This window comes from Ornithodoros turicata, unplaced genomic scaffold (assembly GCF_037126465.1).
Source record: "Ornithodoros turicata isolate Travis unplaced genomic scaffold, ASM3712646v1 Chromosome15, whole genome shotgun sequence".
NCBI lineage: Eukaryota > Metazoa > Arthropoda > Arachnida > Ixodida > Argasidae > Ornithodoros > Ornithodoros turicata.
In genome coordinates, this window is record NW_026999318.1 from 2,400,394 (window position 1) to 2,418,273 (window position 17,880).

A 17,880-nucleotide genomic window follows, 5' to 3' on the forward strand; every position below is an offset into this window, starting at 1 on the left:
AATATTTGGCAAAGCTGCTTCACCACTACCACAAATCTCATCCTCAAGCCATGCTCAAGCCGCTCAAGCAAACAAACTGCTGTCTGCTAGCGCATGCGTACTCGAAGCGAGCAGACGGCAAGGCGGTGCCAAAAAAGACACGTGACATCACTTCTAGCGCATGCGCAGCGCAATTCATTTTCCTATCCCGAAGGCCCGAAGGCCAAGTGTGATGCACATGTTGATGCAGGAACACTGAGAGGCATGGACAAAAAGGAAATAACAGCAGTAACAGAAAAAAAAATCCAAATATTCATATTCCTTCTTTCCGAAGGACTGTTGAACAATCACACAAACAAACCATGCGAAGTTCATTCTCACGACGTGCGGCGATCGAATCTCGGCGGCGGCAGAGCCACTAACCGACAGCGGCACGGTGTACATTTTTTGTGGCGAATCCAATCCAAGCCGTGTGCCGTCACGTGGTTGGTGTTTTTGTGATTGTGCGGGTTGTTTTGTTCAGCGACTTTGCTGTGAAAGTGGTGCGGAATGTATCATTCACATAACGTGTCATGCTTTTAGGCAGAAGCAATCATTCGGATCTTTTCTGTGTGTAAGTAGCCTTGTGACATTGTTTCTTTAGCGGGTTTCGCGTGGTGTTTGTCGCTGCATCGGCGTGGTCCTTGCTTGTTTCAGTGCTTGTTGTAGTTGTCTCGCGAAAAGTGGATGCGCTTCATTTTAGCATCTGGACAGGCTACGGTGTAACTACATCTTCAAAATAGAGCTGCAAATCGCGTAGAATAGATACAACCGGCATTTTCAATGTGTTAAGGTCTAAGGAACGGAGAAGATTCTCAAGAGTAGCGACTATAATTTCGTGTTACGGAAGAAGATTCGTAAAACGTGCACCTCAAAAGATTCGAGGAAGCACATACGTGCTGGGGACTAGCTGGAATGATTTCCCACACGTTGAGGCTGTGTTTTCACACGCCCGAACTTGTGCGTCTCGTCTTAAGTTTGAATTGTATTGAACTGTGAAAGCAAAACTGTGCCTGCTAACCAAGATAGGTTCGGATAGCGTCGAACAGGCAGCAAAAACCAGGGATGTGAAAGCCCGAATTAGTATAACTTCAAATTTAGAGATTTGTTACCTTGCTGTGCAATCTGTCATATCCGAGTTCCGTCCACTTTCCATGATGCTAAGAACAAAGCCAGATGTTTAAATAATTAGGTGTTTACGTCGCGAGACAACTAGATCAAAAGCCAGATGTGGAGAGTTTATTAACTGACGTCACCCCTCCAAAGGGCACCAGCTCCGAAAATGCGAAATCTCAGCCATGATGTAAGTCACCCGAAGTTTTTGGTTCTGGTTTTCGTTCCCTGCCATATGCTATTTAGAGGACTATTAGCATTAAAAACCGCGGAAATTAGTTCAGTATGGTACAGTGCTGGACAAAAGTTTACGGAATGTGCAAGCAGTGCATTTTCTCTGGGCAGAGACACCCTAGCGGCGGGTGAGTTCATTCAACACGTCTATATCAACACGTCTATATCAAGAGCAGAAAAACAAAGTAAGGCAAATCGTGAGTGAGAAAATACGAAAGTTCCACGAGCAGATTGCCGCCCAGATCAAGGGCAAAGGACAAAGAGCAGGTGCGGAACTATGGAAATACCTGCAGACCCTGACGCGCAGCGAGGTAAAGCAACCTACGCACACACTCTGCGATGAAGCAGGTAACCAACTAACCACACGAACAGAAGCAGAGGAATACGTCACCTCCTTCTTTGAAAAACAGCAACATCAGCGAAGAGGAGACACGTTAGAACAGCAACATAGCAAACTACATAACGACGATGTTGTTCCTACGTCATACTTTAGTACAACACAGGTACAAAAATGTATTAACCGGCTCCCACCAGGAAAGTCGACAGGACCCGACGGCATCCCCAATGAACTTTTGAAGATTCTGAAGCCCAAAACAGTGCAGTCTCTGACAGCATGCTTTAATGAGATACTGCGCACCAAGACTATTCCCAGAAAATGGAAAGAGGCAAACGTTCAGTTGATACACAAAGGCAAGGGAAAACCAACGGACGATCTAAACTCCTATAGACCCATCGCCCTCCAGAGCTGTGTCTACAAGCTGTTCGCAATGCTCCTGGCAGACATCATACAAATCGAGTGCGACTCAAAGCTATCCGACACACAAAATGGCTTCCGGAAGAACAGGAGGACGAGCGACAACCTATTCATTCTAACTCAGCTCATAGAAATGTCACAACTCGACAGCAGCGACCTGTTCATCGGTTTCCTGGACCTAGAGAAAGCTTATGATGCTGTCCCACATCATTTACTAACAAAGAAAATGAACACCATGAAGATATCGGGATACATAACAGCAATGGTCCATGCAATCTATGAAGACTGCACGAGTAAGTACCGCATCGGCGAATTCACATCGAAAAATATCCGTCAAGTTGTGGGTCTACGTCAGGGCTGCCCTCTCTCACCAACACTATTCAATATATTCATAAATGATCTCCTCGTCGACCTGGAATCATCAAAAAAAGGGGTCCACATCCGCACGCAGCATGCAAACGGAAAAGTAGAAGAGACGTGCATCACGAACCTCGCCTTCGCAGACGATATTGTCCTTGTGACTACCAACCGCCAAAACATGCAAGATCTTCTGAACATCTGTACAAACAAGGGATCCACAGAAGGAATGTGTTTCAGCAAAGAAAAAACTAAGATCATGAAATTCGGACCACCCACCACAGAACCACTCAGCCTACAAAATTTTGACGTTCCGTATACCAGCTCCTACAAATACCTGGGCGTAACGATTCAAAATGAGAAAGACTACCTCCAGATACATGAACCTTGTTCGAAACCTCAACAAGAAGAAAGGCCAAACGTGGCACATCGCGCGACATTCCTATCAACCCTACGAAGTAGGCAGACTCGTGTGGAAGACATGTGCTGTCCCTGTGGCCACCTACGCGAATGATGTCATATGCCCCAAGAAAGAGACCCTGGAACAGCTAGAACGACAACAACGGGAGATAGGAAAGTGGATACTGCACGGATCATTTGCCACACCAAACCCCGCAATCCAAGGAGAAATGGGATGGTCGACGTACGCTTTCCGAGAAGCCCGGTCCAAAACGCGATATCTCGGAAGATTAATACACAGACCAGAAGACACACTGATCACGCGCATCTTCCGACACCTCCGCTACGCTGGGTCACGCACAAATTGGATAAAAAGAATCAATCAGATAGACCGCACATACAGCATGAACACAGCTCGTCACACAGCCACAAGTGAACGGAGCTGGAACAGAATAATATCGAAAGAAATGAATGTAATCGAAGAAGACAAGTGGATCGCCGAAACAGCAAAAAGGAAGAGCATGTATATATATAACAGAAACAAACTCGCCCCAGCACCGGAACGCTTCTATCAGGGCGATAGAAACAGTGGACTATTCTTTCAAGCCCGCAGTGGATCTCTGCTAACAAGGCAAAGACTCGCAGAGCTCTTTGGCAAAGAAAGCGCGAAGTGCATCCTCTGCGACACCGGAGAAAACGAAGACCTAGAACACATACTATTATCTTGCCAAGCGCTTCACGACATACGACCCTCGCAACCGATCGAGGTCATCCTGGGCTTTTAACCCTCGAAGGACAACGAACCCATCATCCTGGAAACTAAACGACTCCTGCAGAGATGGGAAGCAGCGACCGAGCGGAAGCTCAAGGAACTGAAACCGAAACATCCACCTGAGGAGCCAAGCACATAGATCTAGCCAGTGCCCAAGACGAAGTCACTACAGCTACATTTTCTCTCCTTCTCTTCTGTCTTTTCTTTCTTTCTCGCTCTTTTACTTCCATCGCCTGTGAAAAATATTTTCTGCCCTGATGCAAAAGGGATTAGGCGAGCCTGAACCTGAACCTGAACCTGAACCATTCAGGTTCAGGTTGCCTAAACCCTTTGGAATCAGGGCGGGCTCCGCACACGAGCCACAGGCAAAGGACAACACAGAAACAACACAAAAAATGGAGTCATTGTTCCACAGGATTCCACCTAGCTGGTAAACATCCTTCGTCTTCTAGGCGTCGTTGTGCGTTGTGTTTCGAGGCTCCGTCGATAGATGTCATTGGCTCTGATCGTTTGTCGCTCCTGGGCTGGGTGAGCGTTATCGGCGCGTTGTGGGATTCCTTTTCGTTCTGGTCGCTTGGGGCGTTGCCTGTCGTCGCAGTTTCCCTCTGCCGCTGTGGATTGACTGAGATGGTGTGTTGGTCCGCGTTTGTTTGGTCATCTTCGGGGTTAGTGTTGGTCTGGTCGTGTGTTCTGGTCCGTTCATTGGTCTTGGCCGTTGCCTTCTCCCACGCGATGAGATGTCTTTTTGTGGCGGTGATTGTTTCCATTGCACACTCGGGAGTAAAACCCAGTGCTGTTTCAAGGGCCTCTGGTAGGCGGTCTCTCGTCTCCTGTAGCGCCGGGCAAACCAAGAATATGTGTCGTATGTCTTCGTCCTGACCAGTATCGCATAGAAGACAGTGGGCGTTGTCTGTGTCAAAGAGCTCGCTTTGTCTCTTCCTTGTCAGGAGGGAACCAGTTCGAGCCTGAAAGCGGAGGCCGCTGGCCCTGTCCCCTCGGTAGAATCTTTCTGGTGCTGGTGTGCACTTGTTGTAACTGTAGAGGTTCATGCTCTTCTTTTTAGCTGTGGATGTGTGCCATCTCTCCTCCTCTATCAGTCTCATCTCCTTCCTGATGATGTTATCCCACTCCCGTCCAGTCTTTGTTGTGTGCCGTTTCGTATTGATGCTGTAGATCCTGTCTAGTTGGTTCATTTTTTTTATCCAGTTAGTGCGGACGCCACTGAAGCGGAGGTAGCGAAAGAGGCGAGTGGTGTACGCCAGGTCTGGTCCATGCACTAGGGGGCACGGGCTTCGCGATACGAGAACGTGGACAGGCCTAGTTCCCCTTCAACGGCTGGGTTGGGTGTGGCGAAAGATCCTTGGAGGAGCCATCTATCCACTTCCCTTTGTTGGCGCTCCAGTTGGTCAGCCGTGTTCTTGCGGAGGCAAATTACGTCGTTGGCGTACGTTGCAACAGGAACGGCAGTGGTCTTCCAATGAAGTCTGCCTATGTCATACGGGTTGAACGAGTGTCTCGCTATGTGCCATGTGTGTCCTTTTTTCCGGTTCATCTTCCGGAGGAGCTGCTCTTCAGGTTAGTGTAGGAAGTCTTTCTCGTTTTGTATCCGTATTCCGAGGTAGGTATATAAGGATGTGGGCTGTATTTCTGTTTCTTGCAGATAGAAAACTGGCATGGCTGAGATGTCGCCGAACTTCATTATGTTAGATTTCTCGCGACTGAACCGCATGCCATCCCTGTCAGCTGTACGTGAGCAGATGTTTAGGAGGTCCTGGATGTGGGCAGGGTCATCTGATATTAGTACTATGTCATATGCGAAGGCTAAGCAGGATAGATTGGTCGTTTCGATTTCTCCATTGGTCTTCTGGTTTTGGAAGCTGACTCCTTTCTTGGTATCTTCAAGTTCTTTTAGGAGATCATTTATGCAGATGTTGAAGAGGGCCGGAGAGAGAGGGCAGCCCTGCCGTAGGCCTACAACCTGCTCGATCCTGTTTGAGCGAAATGTGCCCAAATTGTATTGACTGAATATCTCTCTGTATAGGTTCTGTATGAGGGTGATCAGACCTTCAGGTATTTCGGCTGCCTGCATTCGCTCTCCTAGTAGGTTATGTGGTACTGCATCATAGGCTTTTTCCAAGTCCAGGAACGCTAGATATAGGTCCTTCTCCTGTAGTTGGTAGGCTTCAATCAGTTGAGTTAGGATGATGATGTTATCTGATGCTCTTCGATTGGTGCGGAAACCGTTCTGTGATTCAGAGAGATATACGTCGCATTCTTTCTGTAGTCTCGAAGTGATAATTGATGCGAATAGCTTGTATATATTGCTCTGGATTGCAATTGGTCTGTATGAATTGAGCTCTTGCTTGGGCTTATTGTTCCCTTTGTATATTAGGGTTATGTCGGCCTCCTTCCAAGGGGGTGGGATTTCTCCAGTGCAGATGACGTGATTGAAGCATGTCCTGATCACCTCCCGTGCCTTGTCTTTGAGGGACCTCAAGAACTCATTAGGGATGTCGTCCGGCCCTGTTGCTTTCCCTGCGGCTAGACGCTTTATGCCCATCTCCAGTTCTCTTGCTGTGATTTCAGGTAAGGGGGCCGGATGTTGTCGATTTCGCGTGTCGGAGGCGGGACCTGGTGATGCTCGCCTTCCTAGGAGGTTGTTCTGTAGGGTGATGTAGTAATTCGTCATGTGTTCTTCAATTTGACTACGTGATGTGAGGATGTTGTTAGCTTCGTCTCGTAGTGACATAATTCTGTCCTCTTGTTCTTGTGGTTCGATGTTAGCTATGTACCTCCACAACGCTGCTCCCACTCTTCTCCCGCTTTCAGTTATTTTTGTTGAGACTTGTTTCTGGAACTTTTCAATTTTCTCGGATACCAAGGCCTTCACTCTCGTCTTTTGTTCCTTGTATGCTCGGTCTGCCTCCAGGTATCCAACCTTTGTTTTGGCTGTATGTCTTCGGACTCTGTTAAGTTCTTGTCGCAGTCTGATGGCCGATTTGATCTCTCCATCAAACCAGGGTTGGTTCCTCCTTTTCCTGACAGGCCTTTTGCACGAGGTTTTCCCCACTGTACGGGACGCGGTTATTTCGATTTGGTTTATGACGTTTTTGTATTTCACATCTGTCAATTCTGCTATTTGGTGTTCGAGCGCGTCCGCGAATTTTTCCAGTGCTGCTTCGTCCATTGTCTTCCATCTTTGTTTTTTGGGTACCCCATATAGGTTCCGTCCGCGTGGTAGGTTGTCTGATGGAGTTCTCTTGGACATTGAGAGCTGTAGTTGATTGTGGTCGCTGCCACAGTTAAAAGTGCCGTCTTCCTGTATTGTCAGCTGGACCATATTAGGGGCCGTCCGGCAGGCTTTATTTACTAGAACGTAGTCGATGGTGGACGATTGGGTTCCCCTTGACCACGTTGCTTGGCCACTGCATTCTGGATCGAGGTTTAGGATTGATAAATCATTCCCTTCCGCCAAAGTTCTGAGTTGGGATGCTGATTCATGTCCATCTAGTTCAAAGAGGTGGCAGTTGAAGTCGCCCATTAGAATGACGCGATCTCCCGGTTGGCTGTGTTCGAATTCAGCTAGGTCTTGTTGAAGGCAGTTGAACAGCGGCTCGTTCCACGCAGCGTTCCCGGGCCCTGTTGCCATATACGCCACTCCAAGTGTGAAAGCTGCGCCATCGTTCGTCTGGAAAGACGCCCACATGTGTTCTCTACAGCTCTTTGTGTTTACTGGTTTCACAAGTTGTCGTCTGTACATCAAGCCAACGCCTCCTCCTTTCTTGTCTCCTGTATTTCTATTTTGTCCTATCCAGCCCCAGGCTGCACTTAGGAGCGGGGTCTCTTGGTTTCGTAGGTGGGTCTCCGTAAGTGCGCATACAAGCGTGTCTTGTTGGATCGCATTTACCTGCAGCTCCTCCCATTTCAATCTTGAGCCTCCCTGGATGTTAAGGGCGACCAGGTTTATTTCCTTGTGGCTTCCTTGTTTGTTCCTTCTGTAGCGGTTTCTCCTTCTACCGTTCTTGTTTGCTCTGTGCAATGCGCGGTCCTCGAGTAGCTCTAGACAGTTGTTTGTTGGGCCGGGTGGGGAAACTATGGGGCACCTACGTTGTGTGTCCAACTGTGCGACTCTGCATTTGGATGGTGTGATTGGGCTTCCAAGTATGTCTGATCGTTCCATCCCCATGTTTGGTTGGATGTGGTGGGCTGGTCTAGGCGTCCGCTTGCCGAGTCGATTGGTGGCCACTGTTCTATATCTTGCCAGAGGTGCGGCGGTATACCCGGTCGTTGGGCTTATTGTGTCGTTGGGTGGCGGAAACGGTCCCGCTGGGTCAGGGTCGCTTCTGGTGGCATTATATGTTGCTCCTTTGGATTGGGATCTTGGTTGCAGAGATAGGGGCGGTGGTGGTACGGGTACTCTTGTGTACGGGTGTGGTGTACGGTGTGTGCCTGGTTCCAGTGTGGGTAGGACTGTTGCTGTCCTCTCCCATTCTGTCGGGGGGTTATGTCGTTCGGGACGTTCGTCCAGTAATTTCCCCTGTACGTTCTCATTCGTTGTGGTTGTTCCATCGGCTCTTGAGAGTAGCCGCGTCGGGGCCACATCGCTCTTCTTTGTCGGTGTCCACTCCTTCCGCCCTCGTATCGTGTTCTTCTTGGGGGTGGTGTCCGCTTTCCCTTCCTTAAAAAAGCTCTCGCCCTCTTTACCAGTCTTGCGGCAATAACCTTGCTCACCAATGGGGAGTAATGTACCTGCCAGAAAGGGTTGATGAACTCATGCGGGTCTGCTCGTAGGTCTACAAACTCTAGCCCGGTGGATCCGCATAGGATTTCGAGGTTCTCGTTGTAGGCCTGGATGTCTCTTAGTACCTCCATTCCAAGGTGCCCTATCTCTGGTAGTGTGCAGATTTGGAGGGCTGCGTTTGGGTAGGTGGCAGCAATGGCCTTGATTTCATGTTCGATGAAGTTCCAATCGCACATGTTCAGGACGTCATTCAATCCGGCATGAATGATCACTGACGTTTTCTCACCGCGGTCCTGGATGTTTTCCCGGTTCATCGTTTCTCGTATATCTTTGATGCCCCTTTCCTGGGAGGGCAATTACCATTATGTTTTCTCCTTGTTGAATGTGTTCACCAATACTTCTGGACATTCGTCGCACATTCGAGTCACCGATTATTAGGACGGATCTTTGGCTTGTGGGAAAACTACCGCCCCTGCCCAACTGGGCACAGGGCTCCCACTCTCGGGGCCTTCCGCATCCGTTTGCCTCGCCGGAGGTAGTACGAAACAACCATTCAAATAGCAGAGAAACAACAATTTATTACCATACTTGCATACCCTGCGATGCCAACGATCCGTGACCAGCTCGAGGATCCCCCGGGAAGTGCCCCAATACAAACACGCCCGCCTTTTTAAGGGTATCGATGACAGTCTTCAGCACCCCCTACTACTGCACGTGTACGATATCAGCGGGCGATAACCGGCTGCACCGGCCGCGAGATAAGTCACTATCTCCAAACCCGACACTCCCCCGACCAAAAAACTCGACGTGCCGTCACGGCACTGAAAAACAAAAGAGATCCCAAGGCGCGATCACACACGCAATTCAGTTCATATTTTCAGAGAAGGTCGTCCATCTCGTCGTCGGGGATGTCGATTATGACGTCATTTCCTCTTGGCGGCTCTGCAGGTTGCTGCTTGGTGTCAAGTAACGTTTCCGGTATGTCTTTGGATGATCGCAAGGGCTGCTACCACATCGGCATCTCGAACCCTCGAAGCCCGGGCGGCCTCTGCCCTGGCGCGGTGGAGGAACGTGGAGGTAGGGGCCTCCTGCGGCGAGAACTTGCTGGATTTCGAGTTTGCTGGGACGCCTAAAATAAAAAAAGGAAAGGTAGTACAGGAAAGTGACCAGAAGGAATCTCCTGGCGAAGAGGCATTGTTGGACCCTCTAATCACTATGAAGTCGCGGTCGTGTGAATGACAGCGAACTGAATGCCAGGACGAGTCAGGGGCACTAGGTCCTAGTGACCGACGTTTCGGCGGCCACCTACACGGCCTGTAAGGTCGCATACTGTAGGCAGTACTGTATCGGTCGTGAGTCCGTCTGCATGTCGGCGCTCAACCGAAATTAATCCCCGTCGAACACGTGCAACGCGGTTCTAACGCCTGATCCGGCGTAGGCGAGGATGGTATTCGAGTTCAGCTAAGAGGTCGCCTTGTATAGCACGAACCTCCTACGGCATCCTTCCCGGCTGGTGAAGTGACGGGCTCGAAAATTGGGCGAACGCGTGAGTGGCACTGACGGATAGCCGATGCGACCTTCCGCGCTTCAGTCGCAGAGGAAACAACCCTACTGAACGGCCGAAGTGAAGCCCGAACGAATTCTACATGGCTCTCGTCGCAAGGATGAGTACGCTTATGCAGCTCCTTTCGGAAACGGCGTTCGTAATCCGGCAGGAGAAATTCGTTCATGAACCGTGCTGGGAGTCATGGAATGACGTGTAACTCGGCTGCAGCCGATGCCCGCGAACGGCCTCTCCGAGCGTGCCGCCAGCGCAGCTGACGCGGCGTCAGGTAGCAGTAGCGCGTGCACTGCGGACGTTAACCTGTGCGGAGTCGTGGATGAGACGCCATCGATACGTCAGACTGCCGCGCGAGCCCTGCGGGTACTACTGCGACCAAGTCAGGCATCCTACTAGAGGAGGGCCGGGGAACTGCGAGTGCCTCAGTCTTGCTCCAGAGTCGCAGCCACGTAGCAGCTTACAACTGACCGGGAGCGACGAGCTCACGGAGAACAAACATAAAACAATTAGCAACGCCGAAAACAACTTGCCGGCCCAAACCGCCAACATACGTGGCACATGACATACGGGAACCCTCCACCGAACGGACTCGGGCCCCACGTTGGGCGCCATTGTGGGAAAACTACCGCCCCTGCCCAACTGGGCACAGGGCTCCCACTCTCGGGGCCTTCCGCATCCGTTTGCCTCGCCGGAGGTAGTACGAAACAACCATTCACATAGCAGAGAAACAACAATTTATTACCATACTTGCATACCCTGCGATGCCAACGATCCGTGACCAGCTCGAGGATCCCCCGGGAAGTGCCCCAATACAAACACGCCCGCCTTTTTAAGGGTATCGATGACAGTCTTCAGCGCCCCCTACTACTGCACGTGTACGATATCAGCGGGCGATAACTGGCTGCACCGGCCGCGAGATAAGTCACTATCTCCAAACCCGACAGGCTGTGGTCACCTTCCGTTCCACTACTCCTCTGGTCTAGACTTGGACCTGTCCCACTGTCGCTGGTCGGGTCATTTGCTCGGAGGGACCGCGTGTGTCGTCCCCATGGGTTGTCTCTTCTGGACTGTCATTTTTTGGGGCCGTTGAGGACTCGCTTGGTGTTGGCGGGATGTCATTCACACGCTCCTTTAGTTGACTCAGTTCTCTATTGATGTCTTCTGACTGGCTAGTCACTTCTGTGAGTTGTGTGCGTAGTTGTTCGCATTCTTCCTGGAGGTCCTTTATAGCTTTCATAAGTGTCGAGGTAAGCCCTTCGTTGATGCGACTCTGTTCCGCTCCTGTTGTTTCTTGGTTCTCTAAAAAGTCCTGTCTTAGTTCGCTAATTCCCTGTTCGATCTGGTCGCAGAGCCTGCATTGATAGCTGTTATCCTGTGCCTCTTCGATGGTTTGGAAATCCGTCTCTAGGAGAAACAGCCACCAGTGGCACTTATCGCACTGCACGTCGGGGTCCTCTTTGTCTGGGTCCGTTTTTGTTTTCGCTCCCCTTCCTTTCTTCGCCATACTCTCGCCGGTTTTCACCTCTTTCGACATTGAGGGGGGATTAGTCTGGACTCTTGGAGCTTTCGAAACTGGGTCAGTGGCGATGGGGCTAGGCCTACACAGTCCCCCGCAGAGAAATTTGGCTTGAATATAGAGGGACGCACCTGTGTTTTGTCGTTGGTCAACTCAGGTCCAGGTCCGACGCCCTTCTGTTTCAGCTCTTCTCTTTTCTTCGTTCACAGGGATAGAAGAGTGCGTTAGTGGTGACCCGCTGTGATAGTAGTAGTAACTTTGCTTTTTAATGTGAGGCACAGCGAAATGGTATCGGTTTTGCTCAACTCCTCTGAGCGCGAGTGGCTATCGCGGAACGAATCTCTCTGCTATCATTCTGATCAGCGACGATGAATCGAGGCAACAACCAGTTGTAATGACTAGCTTCTGTATCTTTTTTGTTTTGTTTCACAAACAAAAGAAAAGAGGGTGTACCCTTGAGCTCAAACACATAAATAAAAAGGAAGAGGGGGACACAACACTCCTTTAATACTTTGTCATCCCCCCCCTCCCTTCGCAGCAATAAGGAGGCCATGTGCTCAGGTAAGGAAGTGCATGGCCAGTGGACAAGGTCCATGTCTCCACATAGTAAGGACGACTTCTATAATTCCTAGAGAGCATCTTTGCTCCTTGTAGGCATCCGTATCTTGCTCATCCTCTTCTTCAGGATATCCCAGATGTTTTTGATAATGTTTATGTCCTGGCTCTGCGCAGGCCTGTCAGTTGCATTTAGCCGAGGACGTCGAGAATGCGCTGGACAGTTTTGCTTCAATGGACGGAGCTGCCATCGTGCTGAAAATTATAGCACCCATTCAGGAACGATCCATCCAGAGCATGGGAAGCAGTGCCCTCTCGATAACCTCTGTGCAGGGTACGCCATGGAATTGAAGCGTAGGCAATGTCCACTCGAGTCCGTGGCCAGAGTCCCTCGTACAACAGGGTGCACCAGACACTCACCATGTGCCGGGCACTGGACAACATTCTGTGGACGTACTGGAGCAGGTATGTAGCAAAGGTAGAGAAAGTATAAGGACGCTATATGCTTCCCTTCCTGAGCGCATAGCCTCCGTGATTGCTGCGTAAGGGGTGACAAAGCATTGAAAGTGTATTGTCTCCCACTTTTTCTTTTTGTTTGTGTGTTTCTGCTCAAGGGTGCATGCCCTTTTCTTCTTTTTTTGTCGGACAAAAAAAGATGAAAATAAAGCTGGGCACGACAGTTGGGTGTCACATCGATTCATCGCCGTTATCTCAATGACAGCGGAGAGATTACCTTCCCGCGATAGCTGCTCGTGCTCGGTGCAGTAGAGCGAAAACAATACCATTTTGCCATTCCTCACACTCGAAAGCAAGATTACCACTACTACCACAACGGGTCGTCACAAGTGCACTCTTCCATCGCTGTGAACGAATTAACCCTCCCGCATCCGCCAGCGTCTAGAAAGTGGCGCCCCCATCGCCCGGCAGCAGCCGCAGTAGCCCCCTACTGCACTCATGGTTGGGTCACCGCAGGAGGGAGACCCTCACATATAGCTGTGCGTGGCTTTCCCGTGTCTGGGGAGAGGGGGATCCTGGTGGTTGAGTGGACCCAGATGTTGTTTTGGCCCCTGCTTCTCATAGACGGGTGGTCCTGGAAGGCCCGGCCACGACCATTCACCTTAGTCGCCATCTCCCACGCTCATTACTTTCTTCCTTTGTGTCCTTCGTTCTAATCCTTCCCCTGTCACCTTCTTTGGTGGCGAGGGCCAACCTTGTGCACTCTTTTCACTCTCTTGAAACCTGTGCTAGGGTATTGTGCAGAGGAAAGTGTTAGTTTGCTTGGCACATCCCCAGTTGGGCTCGATGGTGGGCGACGCACCTGCTGTACCGAATAATATTTTTTCTGTTTATGGATAATCAGCACTAAAAAAAACCGATCGGCGCCTGAAAAGGAGCGGCGCTGAAAGAACTGAACTAAATCTTCTTGATCTAACTCCAGATCCCTGGTTTCCCAAGTTTCTTGTAATCCAGTCAAGCGAAGATGGAAAATCACTGGCAAAAATCTCTCCTTTCGCCGCGGCGAAGAAGCTGGAAAGAGTCATTGGTAAAGCATACAGCGCAAAAAAAACTGAAACAATGGAGACATCCAGGGTGAAGTACAAAGTAACCAACAAAGCACTGCAATGCAAACACTGAACATCATTGGGAATACTCCTGTGAATGTGAGGACACATTGTACATTGAACATCGTGAAGGGCGATTCTGGGTGACGATCGGGTATCGTCGCTTGTCGACCAGTGGCACATGCTCAAGTGCAGCAATGACTGGGATGCTCTGTGCTTGCAAGAAAGGATCGATATCCACTGGGCAAAAATATTTTCTTTGAAGTCAACAACAGGAGTACAGAAATACCCCCTGCTCTCCAAGGTGGTCAAGGGACTCCTTTGCTTGCCACATGGCAACGCGGATTGCGAAAGGGGTTTTAGGGAGAATAAGCATCTTCTTGATGGTCGTAGCTCCTTGAGCATCGCTAGCGTTAATGGAATGCGTCACATCAAAAGTTACCTTCACCGGTTTGATGGAGATGCGACGAAAGTGCCCCTTACGTTAGACCTGCTGAAAAGTGTAAAGCTGTCACGTGCCAAGTATGAGCAGAGGCTCAGTATTGAGGAACAAAACAACAAGAGAAAGGCTGCAGAGGGTGTAAATGGACATGATCAACCCACTCAGAAACAGGAGAGGAAGGCTTTGGAAGAGAAGGTGGCATGAAGTAAAGCACTTCTCCTGAGTGCAGAGCAGCTAATAAGCTCAGGTGTTAAAGAAAATGACTTGCACGAGGTGTAAAGTGGTCATGTACTTCGAGAAGGAAATGCTAGTCTTGAATGTGCACTTCAGAGACTTGGACAGTTGGACAAACACCCACGCAAAAAAGCGAAATGGTTCGTAGAAACTTTCTGGAGGTACAGACCCACTTAAGGATTGATGTTGGTGTGTGCATTTGTCTGCTAATAACTTAACAACGTTTCCTAACTTTCTTCACCCAGTTATGCTTTCTACTTTGTGTCGGACACACTCATGATCGTAATACACGGGGGAAATGTATTAGCAGAGTCCTTTCTTGTTCACACGGACTAAGGCTATCTTTAAACCTATTCTTCTTCAGATGTGGTTATTTTCCTTGGTGCCATTAAAGATGTGAAATGCTGTGCTCCAAGTTGATCCAGGACATGACATTTTTGTGCTCCAGTATGCTCCAAAGTATGCAAAATTACTGCTCCAAGGAGCTCCAAAAGTCAAATTTAACTGCTCCAAAAAGTGCACCAAAATCAGTTTTGCCCGTAGCACCCCTGATGCGGCGTCTGTTCCAGGCAAGGCAGTAAACCTCAATACACAGTTGGAGACTGTAGCAGTTCAGGTGTGCCTGGACAGAGTAGCCACTGTCTGCTCCGTCTATCTGCCGCCAACAGCAGCCATCACACAAAACGACATAGAACATCTTAGCAACAAACTTAGAATTCCTTTCATTCTTCTGGGCGATTTTAATGCGCACAATCCAAATTCTTGCTATCATCTTCCGTCTGTCTTTTGAGTACAGGGTCACGTAGGTATGTACATTCCGCTACACAATCTTTCTCGGCATTAGATCTGTCTCTGTGTAGTCCATCTCTTTTCGGAGTTTTAGAGTGGTCAATAAAAGAGAATCCAATGGGAAGTGATCATTTTCCAGTGGTATCGAAGTATCTGCCTCAAGTAGATATCTTGATCACATGTCCCCAGAGGTGGAAACTTCAACAAGCCAACTGGAACACTTTTTCTGAAAAATGCGACCTGTCTTTAATCCCTGTTGATAGGATGACAATTGACGAAGCAAACCATGTCATAACTAATGTAATCCTTGACACAGCAACACAATGTATTCCTGAAACTTCAGGTCATTTGCCTAAATGACCAAAACCCTGGTGGAACAAGGAGTGTGAAGTAACACAAAAAGCCCAAAATCGCGCGTTGGGTGGATTTCGAAGATACCCCACCAGTGAAAACTTTGTTTTCTTTTTAAAAGGCAAAAGCCAAAGCCAGGTGAATGCGCAAGCAAGCCAAGCGGTCCTCTTGGCACGGTTTTATATCATCTCTGTCTTCCCATTCTCCTTCTAAACTTTTTTGGGATCGCCTTCATAAGATCAGAGGTGTACACAGGAGCCATGCTGTGCCCCTCTTTTAGTAGTAAATGGTCAGCCATGTGAAAGCCTACAGGAACAAGCAGACGTTCGAGGTGAGCATTTTGAAAGCTCTTCCTCCAGCTACACTAATGAGTTCCTTAAATTAAAGAGTAGGGCAGAGAAGAAGAAAATTCCAATGCATTCTGGAGACAATCTGATGTATAACCAACCTTTCATGAAAGTAGAGCTTCATCGTTCCTTAAAAGTGTACAAAAGCAACTTCACCAGGCTCAGACAGGGTGATGTATTCAATGTTGAGTCATCTGTCTGAGGCATCCAAAGTGGTTTTACTCAAATTTTTCAACCAGGAATGGATTCAGTGTACATTACCCTCAGCCTGGAAAATTTCCACTGTAGTTCCCCTATTGAAACCCGGAAGGGAACCTTCAAGGCAGGCCAGTTATCGACCCATCGCTCTCACGCGCTGCGTTGGTAAAACGTTTGAGCGTATGGTCAATGCTCGACTAGTCCATTTCCTAGAGGAAAACAACTGTCTTTCTGAACTGCAGTGTGATTTTCGCGCTGGACGTTAGACAACGGACCACCTCGTTCGGGTAGAAACAATGATTCGTGAAGTTTTCATCCGAAGGTGACACTGCCTATAGGTGTTCTTTGATTTTGAAAGGGCATATGACACCGCTTGGCAGTACGACATCCTGCAAGTCATGTACTCTTTTGAGATCAAGGGTAGAAAACAACGAAATTGCACACCGGCTTGACGCAACAAATAACAATTTTAATGCAGACGTTTCGTCTCCCATGCGGGGGACATCATCAGTGAAAGCAAAATGAGAGGCGACCGCAACCAGCGGATTACTTAACCAGGTCGGCGAACACTTCGGGGAGGGGGCCGCGATTGGTATTACACACTGAAGGTTCTCCTCGCAGGTGCCATGACTCAAGCAGTTTCCTGGGGCCCCACCTTTGTTCCCTAGCTAAGGTCACAGCATTCGCGTAGTCAAAAGAGTGATCTGTGTTCCAACAATGTTCGGTGAGCTCTGTCTTAGATCGCGTTGCGTTTGTTGAGTTGCGGACATCTCGTTCGTGCTCTTTTAGTCTTGTACTGCGCTTGCGGCCCGTCTCTCCAATGTAGGACACCTCGCAACCGAGACACTGTACTTTATACACAACACCCGTCTGGGACTCAGGGGGAATATGGTCTTTTGGCTTAGAAATCAGTGAACGAAGTTTCAGGCAGGGCTTGAATGCAGTCTTGATTTTTAACGGGAGGAGGGCTCGCCGAATGGATTCTGATACACCTTTGACGTATGGGATGGTGACGATGCCGTGTCGGAAATCGTCTTTCCTTCGGGTCCTGGGTTCGTGCATGCGTTTTCGTGTGTTCTCAAAGAAACGTAGCGGGTATCCTCGTTTCATGAGTGACTCCTTGATTATCATCTCCTCGGACGTACGTTATTCCGGGCAAGAGGCGAAATGTTCAGAGCGTTGAAGCAGGGTTCTCACTACACTGCGTTTGTGTTCAATCGGATGGTAGGATTCGAAATTTAGGAAATTACCGGTATCACAGGGCTTGCGGTAGACGGAAGTTTGAATCAGGCCGGTGGTGAGCCTGCGTACGGACACGTCCAGGAAGGGGAGCCGGTTCTCCTGTTCAAGTTCGCAAGTGAACTGAATGGACGGTTCAATGCTGTTCAGGGTCGAATGGAATTCGTCTAGGAGGTTGCGATTTAGGATCACGAAAGTGTCGTCGACATACCGTCGGTAGAACTTGATGTTGTGGGTAAATCGTTGGAAGGCAGATTCTTCAACATATTCCATGACGAGATTAGCCATTGTCACGGACACCGGGCTGCCCATCGGACAACCTTCAATCTGATGGTAGACCTGCCCCCGAAACGAAAAATGGGATTGGTTCAGACAGAAGCGTAGCAGGATGATAATGTCCTCCACTGTGAGAGACGTACGTGTGGGAAGGGTGCTGTCGTCACGTAGTCGTGCTTCCAGTACAACGGTGCCTTTCCCCTTATCCGCCGGAAGGATTATGATAGAGTCGTCTGACCGGAGATCGCGTAGTGCTGCATGTTCCTTCCGCGTGAGGTTCGTTGGAATCGTCGTAGAGTTAGTAACGTAGTAGCGATGCGACTACGAGCCAGGTTGACCCCGGTCGTGTTCTTTAGGTGCCGTAGTTTATCCTCAATTTCTACGACGATGTCTCGCTTGGGTACTGCGCGGGGGGCCAGGGC

The 17,880-nt window shown here is 49.3% G+C and overlaps 1 protein-coding gene across 1 annotated transcript in view; it reads left to right on the forward strand.

The window, feature by feature from the left end:
• Positions 1 to 484: 484 nt before the first annotated feature.
• The window catches only part of LOC135372422 (uncharacterized), a 48,589-nt gene continuing 31,193 nt past the window's right edge, over positions 485 to 17,880 (forward strand). The window contains exons 1-2 of the mRNA XM_064606037.1: positions 485 to 592; positions 12,198 to 12,485. Coding sequence (XP_064462107.1) covers positions 12,362 to 12,485 — 124 coding nt within the window. The 5' untranslated portion in view covers positions 485 to 592; positions 12,198 to 12,361. The remainder of the gene's footprint in view (positions 593 to 12,197; positions 12,486 to 17,880) is intronic.